Consider the following 16,249-nt stretch of genomic DNA (forward strand, 5'->3'; position numbering starts at 1 on the left):
AGGGGGTTCTTAATACACTTGTGAATTATTTGAATAGTCAAAAGTGCAACAATTTAATGTACTTAATGAATATATGTATATCTATTTATTTGCTACAATAGTAATTCACAGTTTCTCTGGAATGCTCAGAATTTGCAAAATATATTATACCATAGGCTGGGCACAGTGGCTCACAACTGTAATCCCAGCACTTTGGGAGGCAGAGGCGGACAGATTGCATGAGCTCAGAAGTTGGAGACCAGCCTGGGGAACGTAGCCAGGTGTGGTAGCCTGCATCTGTAGTCCCAGCTACTCAGGATGCTGAGGTGGGAAGATCGCTTGAGAACAGTAAGTTGAGGCTGCAGTGAGCTGCGATCATGTCACTGCACTCCAGTTTGGGTGACAGAGTGAGACCCTATCTCAAAACAACAACAAAAAAACTCCAACTCCTATAAATCCTCCAGACCAATATTAGATGCTTTGTTAAAAGCCAAAATGGATGACAAAAATGAGTGGTCATCAGTGACATCATCAGGTTGTTAATCAGCATAATGGATGTGAGAAATAGTTTCTTGTTGGTTAAATTCATGGATTCATGGATTCAAGAACACTTAAATATTGCAGGGGACCCAATACCCACACACAACGGAGCATAAACATCTCGTATGAGTTGTGGCTTGTATCCCTGGGGGTGGTATCCAAGGCAAACCTTTCAGATAAGGTATGGATACTCCACTAAAGGACAGAGAACTCGGCCTTTAGCATATTGGTCACTTTTGTGGACCACTTCCTAACTGCTTGCCAATAAATGTTTAATAAATGTCTTTCTGAGACTTGCCTTCAACAAGATCAGGTAGATAGATGGTAGAAGAGTAGTTAACTATCATCAACCTCCAACGACTTCTGACTATTATCGATGAACAAGACCCTGGTAGTTGGACATGACCAAATTGCTCAGATTAGCTCACAACACATGTGTACAAGGTGCTGACATGTAAAAATCCATCAACACAACAAAGAAGAAAATCTATCAAACCCATGGATAAGTGGGGTGTGGGAAGGACTTTTCTGCTTTTGCTAGTGAACACACAGCACCTATGGGACCACTGTGTTTCCTTCATTAGTGAAAAGTAATTAGGTGCCAAGCTGTGCACTAGTTCAGGATGACCAATCGGCTTTATCTACTTGACAATTCAAACTGACTTCCGGTGGTTGAAGAGCTATGATTGGCAGTGCCAAGGGGCAGGTGGGACACATTTCCACAAATAAGCAACAACAATTCTCTCTTGTGCTGTCAAAGGTTAAAACAAGAAGTGGGATCTCCATTTCCATGCAAACTGTCTGCTGTCTGTGGACATATTTCCTAAGCCCAAACTTTAGCAGGCTGAGGCTGCAGTGAGCTGTGATCATGTCACTGCACTCCAGTTTGGCTGACAGAGTGAGACCCTATCTCAAAACAACAACAGACTGAGTGCAAGAGCAAAGGGAATTTCCTTTTTTTTTTTTTGAGACATTAGTTTCACTCTTGTTGCCCGGGCTGGAGTGCAGTGGCGCGATCTCGGCTCACCGCAACCTCCATCTCCCGGGTTCAAGTGATTCTGCTGCCTCAGCCTCCCAAGTAGCTGAGATTACAGGCGTGCGCCACCATGCCCAGCTAATTTTGTAATTTCAGTAGAAATGGGGTTTAACTATGTTGATCAGGTTGGTCTTGAACTCCTGACAAGTGATCCACCCACCTCGGCCTCCCAAAGTGCTGGGATTACAGGTGTGAGCCACCGTGCCTGGCCGGAATTTCTTATTTCAAAACCCATTTGACTGCACAATTGAGGAGCTTCAACCTATTTTTCAATTGCAAGTGATAAATCTGCAATATAAGGACATGCTAAGAGGCAGGCACCGAGAGAAGAATCTAAGAGAATTCCATCAGTGTTTTCCAGGCTATGAAGATCCTCAATGCAAATTTTCTACTTGTGGACTGACATCGAATCAGCAGTATCTGTCTGTGGGAAAAAGCATTTTCAAAAGTGAAATACATAAAATCTATCTTATTACATATCAGCCTTAATAAACATTTGCAATCAATGTTAATGTGAACACTCAGTCTGAACTCCAATTAAATGAAATGTTGTAATTCCCCCCCACAAATTATTTTTTTTCTCAATAGACCTGTATTACAAAAAAATTGTATTTGAGTTTCATCAATAAAAATTTTGTAGAAAATGTCTTTTTCTCATTATGTAATCATCTACATGAGTACCCACATACCTCGATTTGGTCTCTTTGCCCACAAAGCCTAACGAACTTACTATCTGATCTGTTACAAAAAAATTGTGCTGACCTTACATATAGACTGTATTAAAAAATGAAGGTTTACTGGTACCAATATGTAAATATATGACATATTGCTTTTGTAAAAAGCAATTTTTAAGGCAATATAATTCTATGTATGCAAAAAATTATCTTAAAATACCTATTTGCATTTGTATGCTTGTAGACACACACACACACACACACACAAAGAAATGTGTGGAAGGAAATATTAAACTGTGGGACAGTGACTGCTTTGTGCAGACAAACGCTCCAATCCAGTCTGTTCTCCAGTGTCCAGGGTTACATTTAAAACCTAAGTCAGATTTGGTTGCTCCCCTGTTCCAAAGCCCCAATGGCTTCTCACCACACTTCAAAACAAAACAGCTGCCCACCTTGTCAGACACTGAAGGTCCCAAAGCTCTGGCTCCTACCCCTCTCCAATCTCCTTCCTCCAGTTCAGGAAGTCCTTGCTGTACTGGCTTCCCTGTCGTTCCTGCAAGCATTTTTCTCCATCAGGACATTTGTTCCTGCTGTTACCTCCAGCTGAAACATGGATTTTGAGAGTCACAGGCTCCCTCTCCCTCCCCAGGCCTGTGATCGGATGTCTCCTTCTCAGGGAAGCCTTCATTTGTCACCTTATCTATCCAATGCACTATTGTTTTTCTTTTAATCATTAACTGCTTGCTGACACTGTTACACACTTATTTACTATTTGTCTTCCTCTATGAGGGTGCACGCTGCTTCATTCTCTGCTATGTCCCCACAAACTTGAAGAACACCTGAGACACAACGGGTCCACGACTTTCATTAGTTAGGAAGTGAACTAACGAAAAGAGGCAAGTGAGGAGATGGAAATTCTAATCTTCTTAGCAATCTTTGTTACAATGGGAATGTATCTGTGTACTGTTTATAAAATTAGAGAATAAAAAAGTAAAACAGAAAAGAATTAATGATTTTAAAGATTTTAGAAAACAAAATTGTTGGCCGGGTGCAGTGGCTCACGCCTGTAATCCCAACACTTTGGGAAGCCGAGGTGGGTAGATCATGAGTTCAGGAGTTCAAGACCAGCATGGCCAAGATGTGAAACCCTGTCTCTACTAAAAATACAAGAAAATCAGCTGGGCATGGTGACGGGTGCCTGTAATCCCAGCTACTCGGGAGGCTGAGGCAGAGAATTGCTTACACTTGGGAGGCGGAGGTTGCAGTGAGCCAAAATCGTGCCACCGCACTCCAACCTGGGCAACAGAGCAAGACTACGTCTCAAAAAACAAAAACAAAACCAAACCAAAATTGTTTCTCCCTCAGTTCCCATTCTACTAATGTACTGAAGCTCTTTGTAACTTGTTTTTGAAACCTTTTTTACACACTATCTTAGATATTGACAAAGGCAACAAGTAAAAGTGAACTGAAAACAGAAATGGAAAAAAGCCCTTTATTTCGACATTAAAGATTTGGAGGTACAGTTTGCTGTACAGAAGTTTTCACTCCTCCACAATTTCACCAGGTATAGAGTGTGCATCCTTGACATTGAAACTGAAGGCCTTATGGTTTCATCTTGTAAGGCAGATTCCCAAAGAGAATTGGTTTACCTGAGTCCCAGGGGGCTGACAATGGACAGTTTAAAACATTGATGACTCTTTATTACTATAAAAGGGTTAGATTTAGGCTAGCCAACATGTAAGCCTTTTTATGTCCTAGAACCCAATGACTTCCCATCTCTCTGTAATGGCATGAAGTAAGGCAGATGACTCTAGAAGATCCTCTTAACGCTAGGGCACACAGTTGCACCAGGGCCCTGTCTGGACACTCCTGCCTGATGGCCTGCACCACTGAGCGAAAAAACCTCTCCATCTCCACCAGGGTGCCATGGGTCAACCAGTGCTGGCCCCTCATCCCCTTCTACTTACCCCCACCGCCGGAGGCTGTCGACGCAGGGGGCAGTGTTCTAGAACATAAAACACACCTGCTTCTGAGGACTAGCACACTCCCGACAACATGGGGATTTTAGGCCATGCCATACTGTTTGCTACCAGCTTTTTGCCACTTAATTAACATTTGCATGTCATTATTATTCAAAAGCTTAAAAAATACACAAGATGAAAACTGGAAAGAAGGAGAATGTAAACTTCAGAACGGGATATTCTTAACTACCAAAAGAATTTTACACATCTATTGTTTTATATTAACTTTTGAGTCAACATTTTAAAATAAATATTTTGAAAACACATACTAAGGCTAATGGAACATAAAATACAGTTTCTTGTCAAATTTAATATATGTTCAGAAAACCAAGATATAAATAGCAGGCTAAAAATACACAAAAGTATTTTCATCCTTTTTGTGAAACAATTTTGGGGAGTGTATACTCAAGGAAAAGGTATGTAACACATCTGTGATGATTTCAAACCCTGCTGTGACTTCTCCACCTTCAAAGACGCAGTTAACACATTTGTAGAGCAGAGAAATCACGCAGAGTGAATGCGTTCTTACTCAAATTTTAACCTAATCTTTAGGTAAAGACAGTCAAAGTTTAAGATTTCTTCAATTTCGGTTGCTGGAACCTATTTGTGCTTGTAACTGTGAAGTGCAAAATTTTTTTATTGTTGTGACTTTTGCTACAATGATATAGTTTATTATTATAGTTACAATTAAATTATGAATAGGAATAAATCTTTTCAAGTGATGCTTCAAGCAAAATAAGTACAAGTCAAACAAGGCCTGTTACAAATGAGCAAAAATGTTTTAAAAATGTTTCTTCATAGTTAACACTGACCAAAGTTTCTTCAAAAATCAATATTGATAACGGATTTCTAAATGTACTTTTTCATACTTCCTCTTTGATACAATCGATGGCTTAAGCTACCCTAATTTCTTTCTTTAAATAGCCTCACTATTAAGAACCTAGGTTTTAAAAAACCCTTTATTGTACGCATCTTTACACACGCTGCAGCACAAGACTCCAACGGAACAAAGAAAAAGACTTCACTCCCCTCAGTTATTCATACTACAGACTACTTATCCTTTTGACCTATAAGAAGGAAAAGTCTTGGAGAAATAGATTCATAACAGACTTGATCAATAAGTCTAGAAGTTCCACAGGACAGCAAGTCATCTATCTATTCCTAAAGAGTTTATCATTGGAATGATCAAATGCATATTCTTTAAGTAAAAACTGGGGAAATAATTTAAGTTATGAAAAAGTTGTGATAAATTTAAAATATGGATGCACTGTTACATGTTTATTTAGCAAAGATGACTTGGAAAAGGAGATTCACATACTTCCACTGTATCCTCCAGGTAAGTTTTCCTTTTCTTCTGCAGACCTCTCCACGTTACAGTCAACTACAGAACGTGGCTCATGTTCACTCGGGGCTTTGCCTTCAGAGGAGTTTGATATTTTGGAAGTGGTACCTTTGTCCTGTGTGCTTTTCAGACCAACCGCTTCTTTCACTTCTTCAAGGATTCCTTCGAAAGGAGTTAAATCACCATCATGTCCTTTTGGAAGAGCAGGGTCCTCAATGGTGTAAGAAAAGCCATTGCCCTCTGGCCATGCGTCTTCTTTCTGCTGAGGCCCAGCCTGTCTACAATACCTTAAGGTTTCTTCAGGGGCAGAGGATTCCTCAGAAGTCACGCAACTGAAAGTTGCACAGCCTTCTCCACTTGCAGTTTTCTGAGGACTGCAGATGGTTTTTGCTGTGAAACTGGTAATGTCAACTGTTCTGGGTTTTTTACCAACGCAGGAAAAATCAGACATTTCAAATATGCTTGTTCTCTCCTTCTTAGAAAGACTTCTGCAGCTGAACTGAGCAGGGTTTGATGGCAGCTGAGATTCGGGAGGAAGATTCTCTGAATTCCTTTCCTTAAGATTATCAGGTGAAAAATAGTCATCATATGAAGACTCCCCACAGCCAAGAGCCTCGAGTGCAGGTCCCGCCATGCACTGCAGGCTGCCTTCTGACCTACACAGCTGCAGCCTCGGCATGATAGATCTCCTGATGCTCCTCTTTCTCTTGCATTTTTCCTTTGGAGGTGAATGGAAGCCATATGATACTCTTTTTCTCTTTACTGAGGAACTCCTGGGTCTTGAATGTATCAAAAGGTGGCCTTTTGTTGAAGACAATGTAGGAGACAAACGATACTTCTCTTCAAACGTCTCCTGAGACATACCTGCAGCCTGCTTTTGGTCAGGGGTGACTATTTTACCCACAATATTTCTTTGCAAGTTTATTTCTTCCTTTGAAAGATTACTCAGAAATTTCTGAGGACTTGATTTATCAAGGTGAGAGAAAGATGGTGATAAATGAGTATTATTTGTTTTCAATACAAGTGAAGAAATACACATATCACTTTTAGTGTCATTAATGGATCCTCCCAACTTCCTTTCCTGATTTCCACATTCTGAGTTTCCACAAAGATCATCAAAAGACGAGTGTAAGCCACCAGCAATGGATTCATCTGGAAAACATTAACGGAGAGCTAACTTTTAAAAGTGGTTTAAATTATTCTAAATTCAATTTTCAGTTGACCAATAAAACATTACTTTTAAAGTACAGCTATTAGTTAAGAAGACTATTAACCACATTTGGGTTCTTCTCATTTCCATTTAAGAGTACGTTTTAGGCCAGTATTTTTAACTAGAAAACCTGGGCTTTGATGAGTGTATAGGATAGTGGTGGGGATAGAGAAGAGGGGTAACAAACTTCTAAAAATTTCAGGCAAATTTCCATATGCATGTGCACATTTTCCCGGAAGAGCTTCCATAGTTTGTCGCTAAATTTTCCAGGAGATCAATAATTCTAAAACCTAAGAATGACTGCTGTAAGGTCTAGGGAAAGTTCTAGTCTTGTGTGAAACATTCCCTCAATGAACATAGCTCACCTTTACCTTCCCTGTCTTCCAGTGAAGTCCTCGTATGACACTTATATTCAAAAGTGAGCCAGTTGGTAGGTCTTAATGTTTCAACTCTTATATAGCTTACTCATTTCCTGAGAGTAATGCTAAGCTGCTGCTACCTCCTGAAAATTCTGTACTCCTCTGTACCCTCCGGGCCTTGCCCTTTCCTCCACACTTTATTCTAGGTAAATACAATTCATCCTTCAAAACCTACCTGGGTTGTCAACATCCCTGGGACCCTCCCACTGCCCTTGCCAGGTCTCCCTGGCCTTGCCCCCTCTGCTACACAGCATCATGCATCATACCGCCCCGTGGTTACGTGGGTGTCTGCCCATCACTATGCTGTCAGCTACTAAAGGTCTATTCACTTTGGAATGAATATAAAGAAGCCTCTAGTCCTGTGCTGGCTCCCCTAGCAGGGGCTTAGCACTTGCTGCTGGAGGGCCTGTGTTTTGTAGAAATCACTCAAACCTGGAGGTAACATAAGTGTTATAAGTCTCTGACTGAAATCACTAAAGTTCTGCTTTAAAAAGAAAGAACACAGGTAACCAACAAAGCTTCCCTTCCGACTGTGCCCCGGGAGGGGAGGGAAGCCCAGTGGGGAGGAGGCACCATGCGTGTCTTCAAGGCAGTAGTTGGAAATAAGGTCACTTTTAATTTTAGATGCTGAATATATCTTATTCAGCATCTAAAATTGCTTTATGTTTTATCATACTTTTCAAAAACCCGATAAGCAATGTGACATGTCACTAAGACTGTAAACTGTGATGTCAGACTGCCTAAGTTAGAAGCTTGGGTTTGCCATTCACAAACCACATGACCTTGCACAAGCTGTTTGACCTCTGTGTCCTGGTTTTTCACTGGCAAAATGGGATGGTGATGGAACCTACCTCTTAAGGCTAATGGGAGAATAACTCAGATAACAGTGAGTAAGACACTTAGAGGAGTGCCTACAACACAACAAAAATGAAATCAATGTTAGCTATTATTATCACTTGTTTCCAACTTCTAGGAAATAAATGTATCAAGTATAAAATAAAAAGATGGAGACTGTTTAAGAGAAATGGGTAAATAATTCCAGCACACAGAGGTGAGAGTACAAGGATTAACCCTGCACTGAAAAGAGGCTTTGGTTTAAACTTTTAATATCTTGATGCCGTCTTGTGCTTTGTCATTGCTGTGGCTTTCTTTTTTTTTTTTTTTTTTTTTTTTTTTTTTGAGTCTCGCTCTGTCGCCCAGGCTGGAGTGCAGTGGCGCTATCTCGGCTCACTGCAAGCTCCGCCTCCCGGGTTTACGCCATTCTCCTGCCTCAGCCTCCCGAGTAGCTGGGACTACAGGCGCCCGCCACCCTCGCCCGGCTAATTTTTTTGTATTTTTAGTAGAGACGGGGTTTCATTGTGTTAGCCAGGATGGTCTCGATCTCCTGACCTCGTGATCCGCCCGTCTCGGCCTCCCAAAGTGCTGGGATTACAGGCTTGAGCCACCGCGCCCGGCCTTGCTGTGGCTTTCATAATAAATATTCCATAACATCTCAAGCACTTTCGAACACAGTACTTCTAGGGGTCGCTGCTACTTATTTAGGCCCTACTGGGGGCTAGGTGAGAAAACTGTAAGAAATTGGTACGAAGAAGAAATGACCATGAACAATTATCATCCTAAGTGACACAAGGGCTCCCACATTAAAAAATATGTATGTGCATAACATGTAACTAATTGCATTAATTCTTACCAATGTTCTTTCTGCTTGTAATTAGAAATCCTCTATTTAGCTCCTCAATTGATTGATGATCTTTACATACTTCACTGACCCCGTTCAGTAACATGTTCCTTGTGTTAATTAGACATTGTATGAAATAACATTTCCTTATTCTGACCTCAGTTCTATGTAGTTTAAACTGCATACAGATTAGTTCATATACGACCACAATAATTTTTTAAAATGAGCAATGGATTCTGTAGCAAGAAAGCAAATACCTAGGCAAAAAAACCTATAGGAACCAAAAAGGAAGTTTAACTCATGCCTTAATTTTATTATAATACCTAATTTCAGGGGGAAATTTAGAAGTTCTAGTTTTAACTAATTATTTTACTCATCAGACGTTGCTACATGAAATTCTAAATCAGAACTTAAATATATCACAGAAAGGAAAATTAAAAATTTACCTGAACACAAAGTATCATGTGAAATGTTCAAAGGTGCTTCACACAGAGAGTTACTTGGATTATCATGAGACTGTTGAATCATTTGGGAAGCTAAAAACAGGACCAAGACACTGCATTAGATAAAGTTTCAGTATTGTTTAGCAGATGAAGCCAGCAGGAAATCCTCCTATTAATCATAGGTGATTCTGTTAAATCCTATAATCACAAAGTTAGAAGGGATCTTAAAGTCAACTTGCCTAAATCTAATCAGAAGCTCAACAGAGTTAAGTGAACACTTCCAGTCTATTTTAGTCTTCTTGTTTGATAATCATGGCTTTTTATTCAAGGATGCTCACCATAGTTACCTCTAAAACTAGAGCACTGCTTCTCAACCAGGGTGACGTGGGGTCCCAGCAGATAGCTGGTAATGTCTGGACACATTTGTGGATGTTGCCAGTGAGGGAGAGCAGTGGGTACGTTGCTAGTGTTAGTGGGGAGAGGCAGGGATGCTGCTGAGCTTCCTGCCACACACAGGGCAGTGCCCCCAGCAAAGAATTACCCAGACTCAACTGTCAGCTGTGCTGGGTTGAGAAATCCTAGAGGTTTCATAGAAAACACTTAGGATGTCAATGACTTAACAAATAAGGTCCTAAGTATTATCTTCAAAGGCTGTTCATACAATAGTCAAGAAACAAAAGAAATGTTTGGATCTCATATTCAAAGATATTTTTTAGAGACTCAAAATGATACTTTTCTGAGAAAACTTCAGTCAAAAAGAGAATAAACCAAGATAAAGAAGGGAAGCACACATAAAATTTTCAGTTAAGTTTTAAACTGTGCTGGACGCAGTGAAGTAGCAGAATTAACACTGTAAAGTAATAGAAAAAGTAAAGTTTAAGGCAAATTACTTTATACGCATAATTGCACATTGGAACAATTTGGACGTCTACCTGGGACACAGTTATCTTCCTCAATGTCCATTCTCACTTCTTCTTAACAACAGAACTTTGATTTTATCAGTATAGCAATGCATCCCAGTCAAGACTACATTTCAGTCTTGTCTGCAAAAGGGGTGGGCATATGACCACATTCCAGCCAACGGAATTAGACAGGAGTATTGGATAGACGTCTGGTAAGGCTGTCAAAGGGAGATGGCTTAGCTGGGAGGCACACACATTTTGGAAGAAAAGCCAGGCAGGCCTAACAGAAAGATGGGAACCTAGTTTCTTAAAGACACCATGGAATGGCATCCCAGCCCTGACTGCCTACTTCTGAACTAGGCAAGACAGAGAAAGGCAATTCTATCGATTTTAAGTCACTGGTTTTTTTCTTTCTTTGTTATATGCAGCCGAAACTAACCTTAACTGATATAGATGGACAAAGGATGTAAAATTAAGAGAGGCAATAGTTGATAACATTACAAGCTGCATTCAGTAAGTCATTGTCAATAATATGAAAAGGCACTGAAACTTGCTCCTAATCAAAAGTAACTTAGAGAACAGATCCAGTTTTTCAAGCTTCCGACTGAAAAAGGCTACAGGCTAATGCCATTCAGTTTTCCAAGGATGGAGAAAGAGGCATTCTTATAAACAACTGATGACAATAAAATGGCCCAAATCTTTTGAAGGATAATTTGACTATATCTATCAATAAGCCAGGAGTAGTGGCACACACCTGCATTCCTAGCTACTTGAGAGGGTGAGGCAGAAGTACTTGAGCTCAGGAGTGCAAGTCCTGCCTGGGCAAGACAGTGAGACTCTCTATATCTTTAAAAAATCAAATTCTGCATGTATGAATATTATTGAAATACATGAAGTACTCAGAAATATAAGGATTCACGCAGGCGCATGCAGGGGTTATAACGGTAAAAAGTCGGGGTGGGAAGCTGGAAAGACTTATGTCCAGGAAAGGAAAATGGCTTAATAAAAAAATAAGAACCACCAACCTATATGGTTAAAAAAAGAATAAAAACTGCAGCACGATTTCTAATAAAGAAAAAGTGGGAAAAAATATCCACCAATAGATGAGTCAATATCAAAGCTGCAGACTACTTAGAGCATCTTTAAAAAAAAAATAGGTCTACAACAACTAAGCTGCAAAAAAAACCTCCAGGATACTCTTAAGTAAGAAAACAAAGTGCGTAATAATACATATGTCATTATCTAATTTAGGTAATTAGATAATTTACACAGAAACAGAAATGACACCTCCACACAGAAAACAAACCTGTATGTTTGTCATGTATACACAGATATCTGATACACTGAAACAGATCTGGAAAAACACATCAACTTAAAATACAGGTTATCCCCAGGTAGAGGAGTATAATTAGGTGAGTATCAAGATGAACTTTTACTATTAGCTACTTTGTTAAATGTTTTATTAAAATGTGCTGAATTATACTTCAGTAATTAAAAATTTTAAAGATAAAAGAAATAATGAGAAACAAACTGATTCATTAGACACATTTAATCTAAAGCAAATTCCTTCAAAAGACACGATTCATGGCTGGGCACGGTGGCTCATGCCTGTAATCCCAGCCGTTTGGGAGGCCGAGGCAGGTGGATCACCTGAGGTTATGAGTTTAAGACCAGCCTGGCCAACATGGTGAAACCCCATCTCTACTAAAAATACAAAAAAACAAAAAAAATTAGCCAGGAGTGGTGGCCGGCACCTGTAATCCCAGCTACTCAGAGGGCTGAGGCAGTAGAATCACTTAAACTCAGGAGGTTGCAGTGAGCCCAGATTGCACCACTGCACTCCAGCCTGGGTGACAAATGCAAAACTCCATCTCAGAAAAAAAAAAAAAAAAAAAAATTCATTTTGTTTTTAAAAAAGAAAGAAAAAATTCCAAAGCTAATAGAAATTACAAAGGAGCTACAACAAACAGGATTTTAAACTTGAAGAATACTATACACCCAACACACACTTCAAAAATCTTAATGATGCATAACATTTTCTGGAAAACAAAGCCAGCCATGAAATAGGTCAAAATTTGTTACTATCAGGAAACATTAAAATATCTAGGCAAAGAAAAAAAAAAAGCTTTCCACCATAATTTAATCACCTATTTGCATAATTTTCATTTTACAAACTGTAATTACTTACAGGTGGGGGAAAGATTTTCCCTTTTCTCCTTCATCTCTTGTAATCTCTTCTCCATTGCGCTGTGGTGACTACTATTAATTTTAATTGTAGGACTATATGTTAATGAACCATTAGATTCAAATAAGAGAATAGGTACATCATCATCTGAAAACAAACAAAAAATCCACTTTAAGATCAAAAAGCGCCTTCATACTTCAATATGATTCCTTTTAAGGAACAACCCCCAACACCCCATTTTCCTTCTTCCCTTTCAACATCATTACCTACTTCTGCTAATATTCTACCCCCACCACCTCCACAGGCAGTGACGTTGCTGCTACAGCTGCTGGCTCACATCTGCTGAGCAACTGCCCTCACCAAGTACTGTGCTAAGAAAATATATGCATTAGTGCATCCAACCTCAAACCCAAACCCAAACTAGTAACCCCACTTAAAAACAAAGACTGAGACACAGAAGTTAAAAGTTGCAAAGCTGGAATGCAATTTGGTTTCTGTTTCTTGTCCCAGGTTTCAGAAACTGCTCCCATTCACCATCTCTCCTTCCCTCAACACACACTCACAGACTCAGACATGAACCTGACTGCATGAAGTGGGATCAGCATGGTCCCAGAACCATGAAATTATGAGCTCGTTTTGTGTGGGTGCGGTTGTGTTTTTTTCTGGAATGCTACCTTGCATATGCTCAAGGAGCCCTTCAGTACTTTCATACTCACTCCCAACAAAAAAATACCAAGAATCATTTAATATCTTCTCCTTTGCAACTCTTAAGCCTGAATAATCTTTACTGTAGTTCTGACAATATACAAATGTACATTAGTTGAATCATTAATACTTCATATGTATGGTTTTTAATTACGATACATATTTGGTCTAAGAAGAAAATTTTGTATCTATCATTACCATGTTGTCAAAATATTTTCAAACACTGTCACTGATATAGGAAAGAAGGCCAAAGTGACAAAAGTATAAAGAGTTATAGGAGAGTGTGTAATATTGATATGAGGCTAGGAGAGGCCAGATCATAAAGGACCTAGAAAATTGGAGAATATGTTAAATACAGGATTTTATCCTGAATATTTTTCCTTGGGATGATACCAAGAAATTTTAAACTAGGAAGGGGATATCCTTCTGATTTAAGGTTTTCCTCATTGTGACTGCAGCACAGAGATGAACTGTAAGGACAGAGTGGAGGGCAGGGTAAGGAGTGGCTCCTGTGGTGCAGGAGGGATGATCCAGGCATCAGGGGAGAGAGCAGGTAAGGAGAAAACAGAAGAAGTCAAACAACTATTTCAGAAGCAGGGCCATGGTCTTGATGGGCGTTAGTGTCAGGAAGGAGGAGATGTCAAGGACGATTGCATGTTTCTGACTTGAGCTTCGACGAAGACCAGACAGCTGGTGTGAAGGAAGGACGGACACACACCAGGAGAGGCAGCAGGAGGGCTGAGCATGAAACAAATGATGCAGGCCATGTTTCTGGAAAGTTACGTGGCAGTACTACGTAGGCTAACTGTTCTACCCAATTCTGTAGCATTATCATCACAGATTTAAAATAAATCTTGGCCGGGCGCGGTGGCTCACGCCTGTAATCCCAGCACTTTGGGAGGCTGAGGCAGGCGGATCACAAGGTCAAGAGTTTGAGATCATCCTGGCCAACATGGTGAAACCCCGTTTCTACTAAAAATAAAAAAATTAGCTGGGCTTGGTGGCCAGGATGGTCTCGATCTCCTGACCTCCTGATCCACCCGCCTCAGCCTCCCAAAGTGCTGGGATTACAGACGTGAGCCACCGTGCCCAGCCCATAATATTCTTATATATAAGAATATTATTTAAGAATATATACATAAGAATATATATATTTTTTCTAAGACATCTTGTTATAGCACATAATATTCTAAAGTATTTTTCCAAATCACTAAAAGAATGTATCATCTAAGATTTGCCTATTCTGGGTAACAAAACAAAAAGGCCAATTAGGTAAAAATACAAAGTTATATATAAAGAAGAAATAAATAGGTATTTATTTCAATAAGGCTTATTAGCCAAAGTTTGCTTTTCTTCTGAAATCATTCCTGAAAATAAAAAGTTCAACCACGTGGATGAATGGTTAAGACTGTAGTCGATTAGCTCAGCTGCATGGCTCTATTCTGGCTCCCAGTCAAGTCTCCCGCAGCCTCCTGACATTTTGTCTTCCCCTTCCTAGAGTAAAGCTACGAGAGTCTCCATCAGCTCTCTCATCCTGAACACCACCAGTCATCATGCAAATTAAACAAGGTGTATAGACACAAATGCAAAGAACTGTATTAAATTTCTTAGCTTACCTAGACTTGTTTTTTGCCTTTGTAGCTCTTTAGCCATTTTCTCAAATTTCTTCTGAAATCTCTTATCATTTTCTGGTGTTTTAAAATTAAAATCTTTGGGCTGCATACATTTACGCTATGCAAAAAGAACACAAAAATTAATGCTGTATTGCAGCTGCTTAAGACAGGAGAAAAAGCCCTTTCGCGTACATTTCTGATACCTTTTATAACATCAGTAATAAAAACTTCTGAAAGAGGTGTTTCTTGCACTGTATGTGAATTGGCAATATTTCTTTCTTTTTGTGCAATTATAAAGAAAATGGATAGAATTTAAAAGACTGTATAAAAGGCTCTGTATTATGCTTTGTGAGACATTTTCATGATCCTAGCATTCTTAGTTTCCATGAAAGTTTTTAGCCAGTCTCTTTCGATTTTTTGCTATTGTTACCACCAAACCAGCCCAATCTAGTTCAACTTTGTGTATCAAAATGGTGAACTGTTTAATTGCCCTGGCCCCCGATGTGGCAAGTTATGTCACTTGCGCATGCTCAGGTGAAACAAGCATGTAACCACAGGTGGAACCTAAGCACTTAGACCAAGGAACAGGGGCCAAATTAAGGAGTAAACATCTGATGGCATAATCTAGGATCCAGTCAGATTCAGCCCTAGCATCACCTTGGGACACAACCCAGTCAGATGACGCCTCCCAGCATCACCTGGTTGCAAGATCCAATCAGATCACACTTCGTTTTCTCTGCCTATGAAACTGCCTGAGCCCCCATCTCAGGGAGGCAGATTTGACCATTTCTTCCTGTCTCCTTGCCAGGCAACTTGCAATAAAGCCTTTCTTTTCTCAAAAGCAAGTGGCATGATCTTGGACTCTATGTGGGTTGGGCAGCAAGCCCATTGCCTGCTTGGTAGCACTATTCTCACATCGTCCTCCCTGCAAGACCATGACGCAGTAAGAAAACAATTTTTATTTTATAATTACCAAAGAAAAGAACCATTATTATTCTTGCCCTACTATCATTAAATCACAGTAGCTCCAATCAGCCAGTAAAACCCCAAAACTATGACTACACTCACAAAAACATGAAACCCCAGGTTGATATCCACAGGAAGGTCGTGGGTTAACTCTACTCTTACCATCCTCAGAGAGGGGAAATGTTTCCTTTGAAACACACCTCACAGTCCCAGCCTTACCCACATTCTCTTCTTGGAACTGCCCATTGACTTCCCATCTTTAGGCCGGCCATCAGCACAAACACACATACTGAACTTCACATCGATTTTACCTACTAACACTTTTATGCCTGACTTCTTTCTTACAGGACCCCAGGGAAATTTAAGTCGTCTGTCTAGGTTCCTTGGTTTTCCGCTTGAAGCTGCCAGCCCAAACTTGCGTACATAGGGAGCTAGCTACCCATGTAAAAGCTAACTTCTTTTGCTTCAGTCTTATAGAAAGAACTTCTTTTAGCTATTTAAGGCTAATGCCTATACTGGGATCTTGCTCTGTTAGT

General features: G+C 39.9%; 1 protein-coding gene across 1 annotated transcript in view; it reads right to left on the reverse strand.

Moving 5' to 3' along the window:
- The window catches only part of MCPH1 (microcephalin 1), a 111,501-nt gene that overhangs the window by 67,011 nt on the left and 28,241 nt on the right, over positions 1-16,249 (reverse strand). Inside the window, exons 5-8 of the mRNA XM_050801080.1 lie at positions 14,751-14,865; positions 12,433-12,576; positions 9,346-9,435; positions 5,569-6,744 (exon numbers count right to left, since the gene is read on the reverse strand). Coding sequence (XP_050657037.1) covers positions 5,569-6,744; positions 9,346-9,435; positions 12,433-12,576; positions 14,751-14,865 — 1,525 coding nt within the window. The remainder of the gene's footprint in view (positions 1-5,568; positions 6,745-9,345; positions 9,436-12,432; positions 12,577-14,750; positions 14,866-16,249) is intronic.

The sequence above is a fragment of the Macaca thibetana genome, chromosome 8 (genome assembly GCF_024542745.1).
Source record: "Macaca thibetana thibetana isolate TM-01 chromosome 8, ASM2454274v1, whole genome shotgun sequence".
Classification (NCBI taxonomy): domain Eukaryota; kingdom Metazoa; phylum Chordata; class Mammalia; order Primates; family Cercopithecidae; genus Macaca; species Macaca thibetana.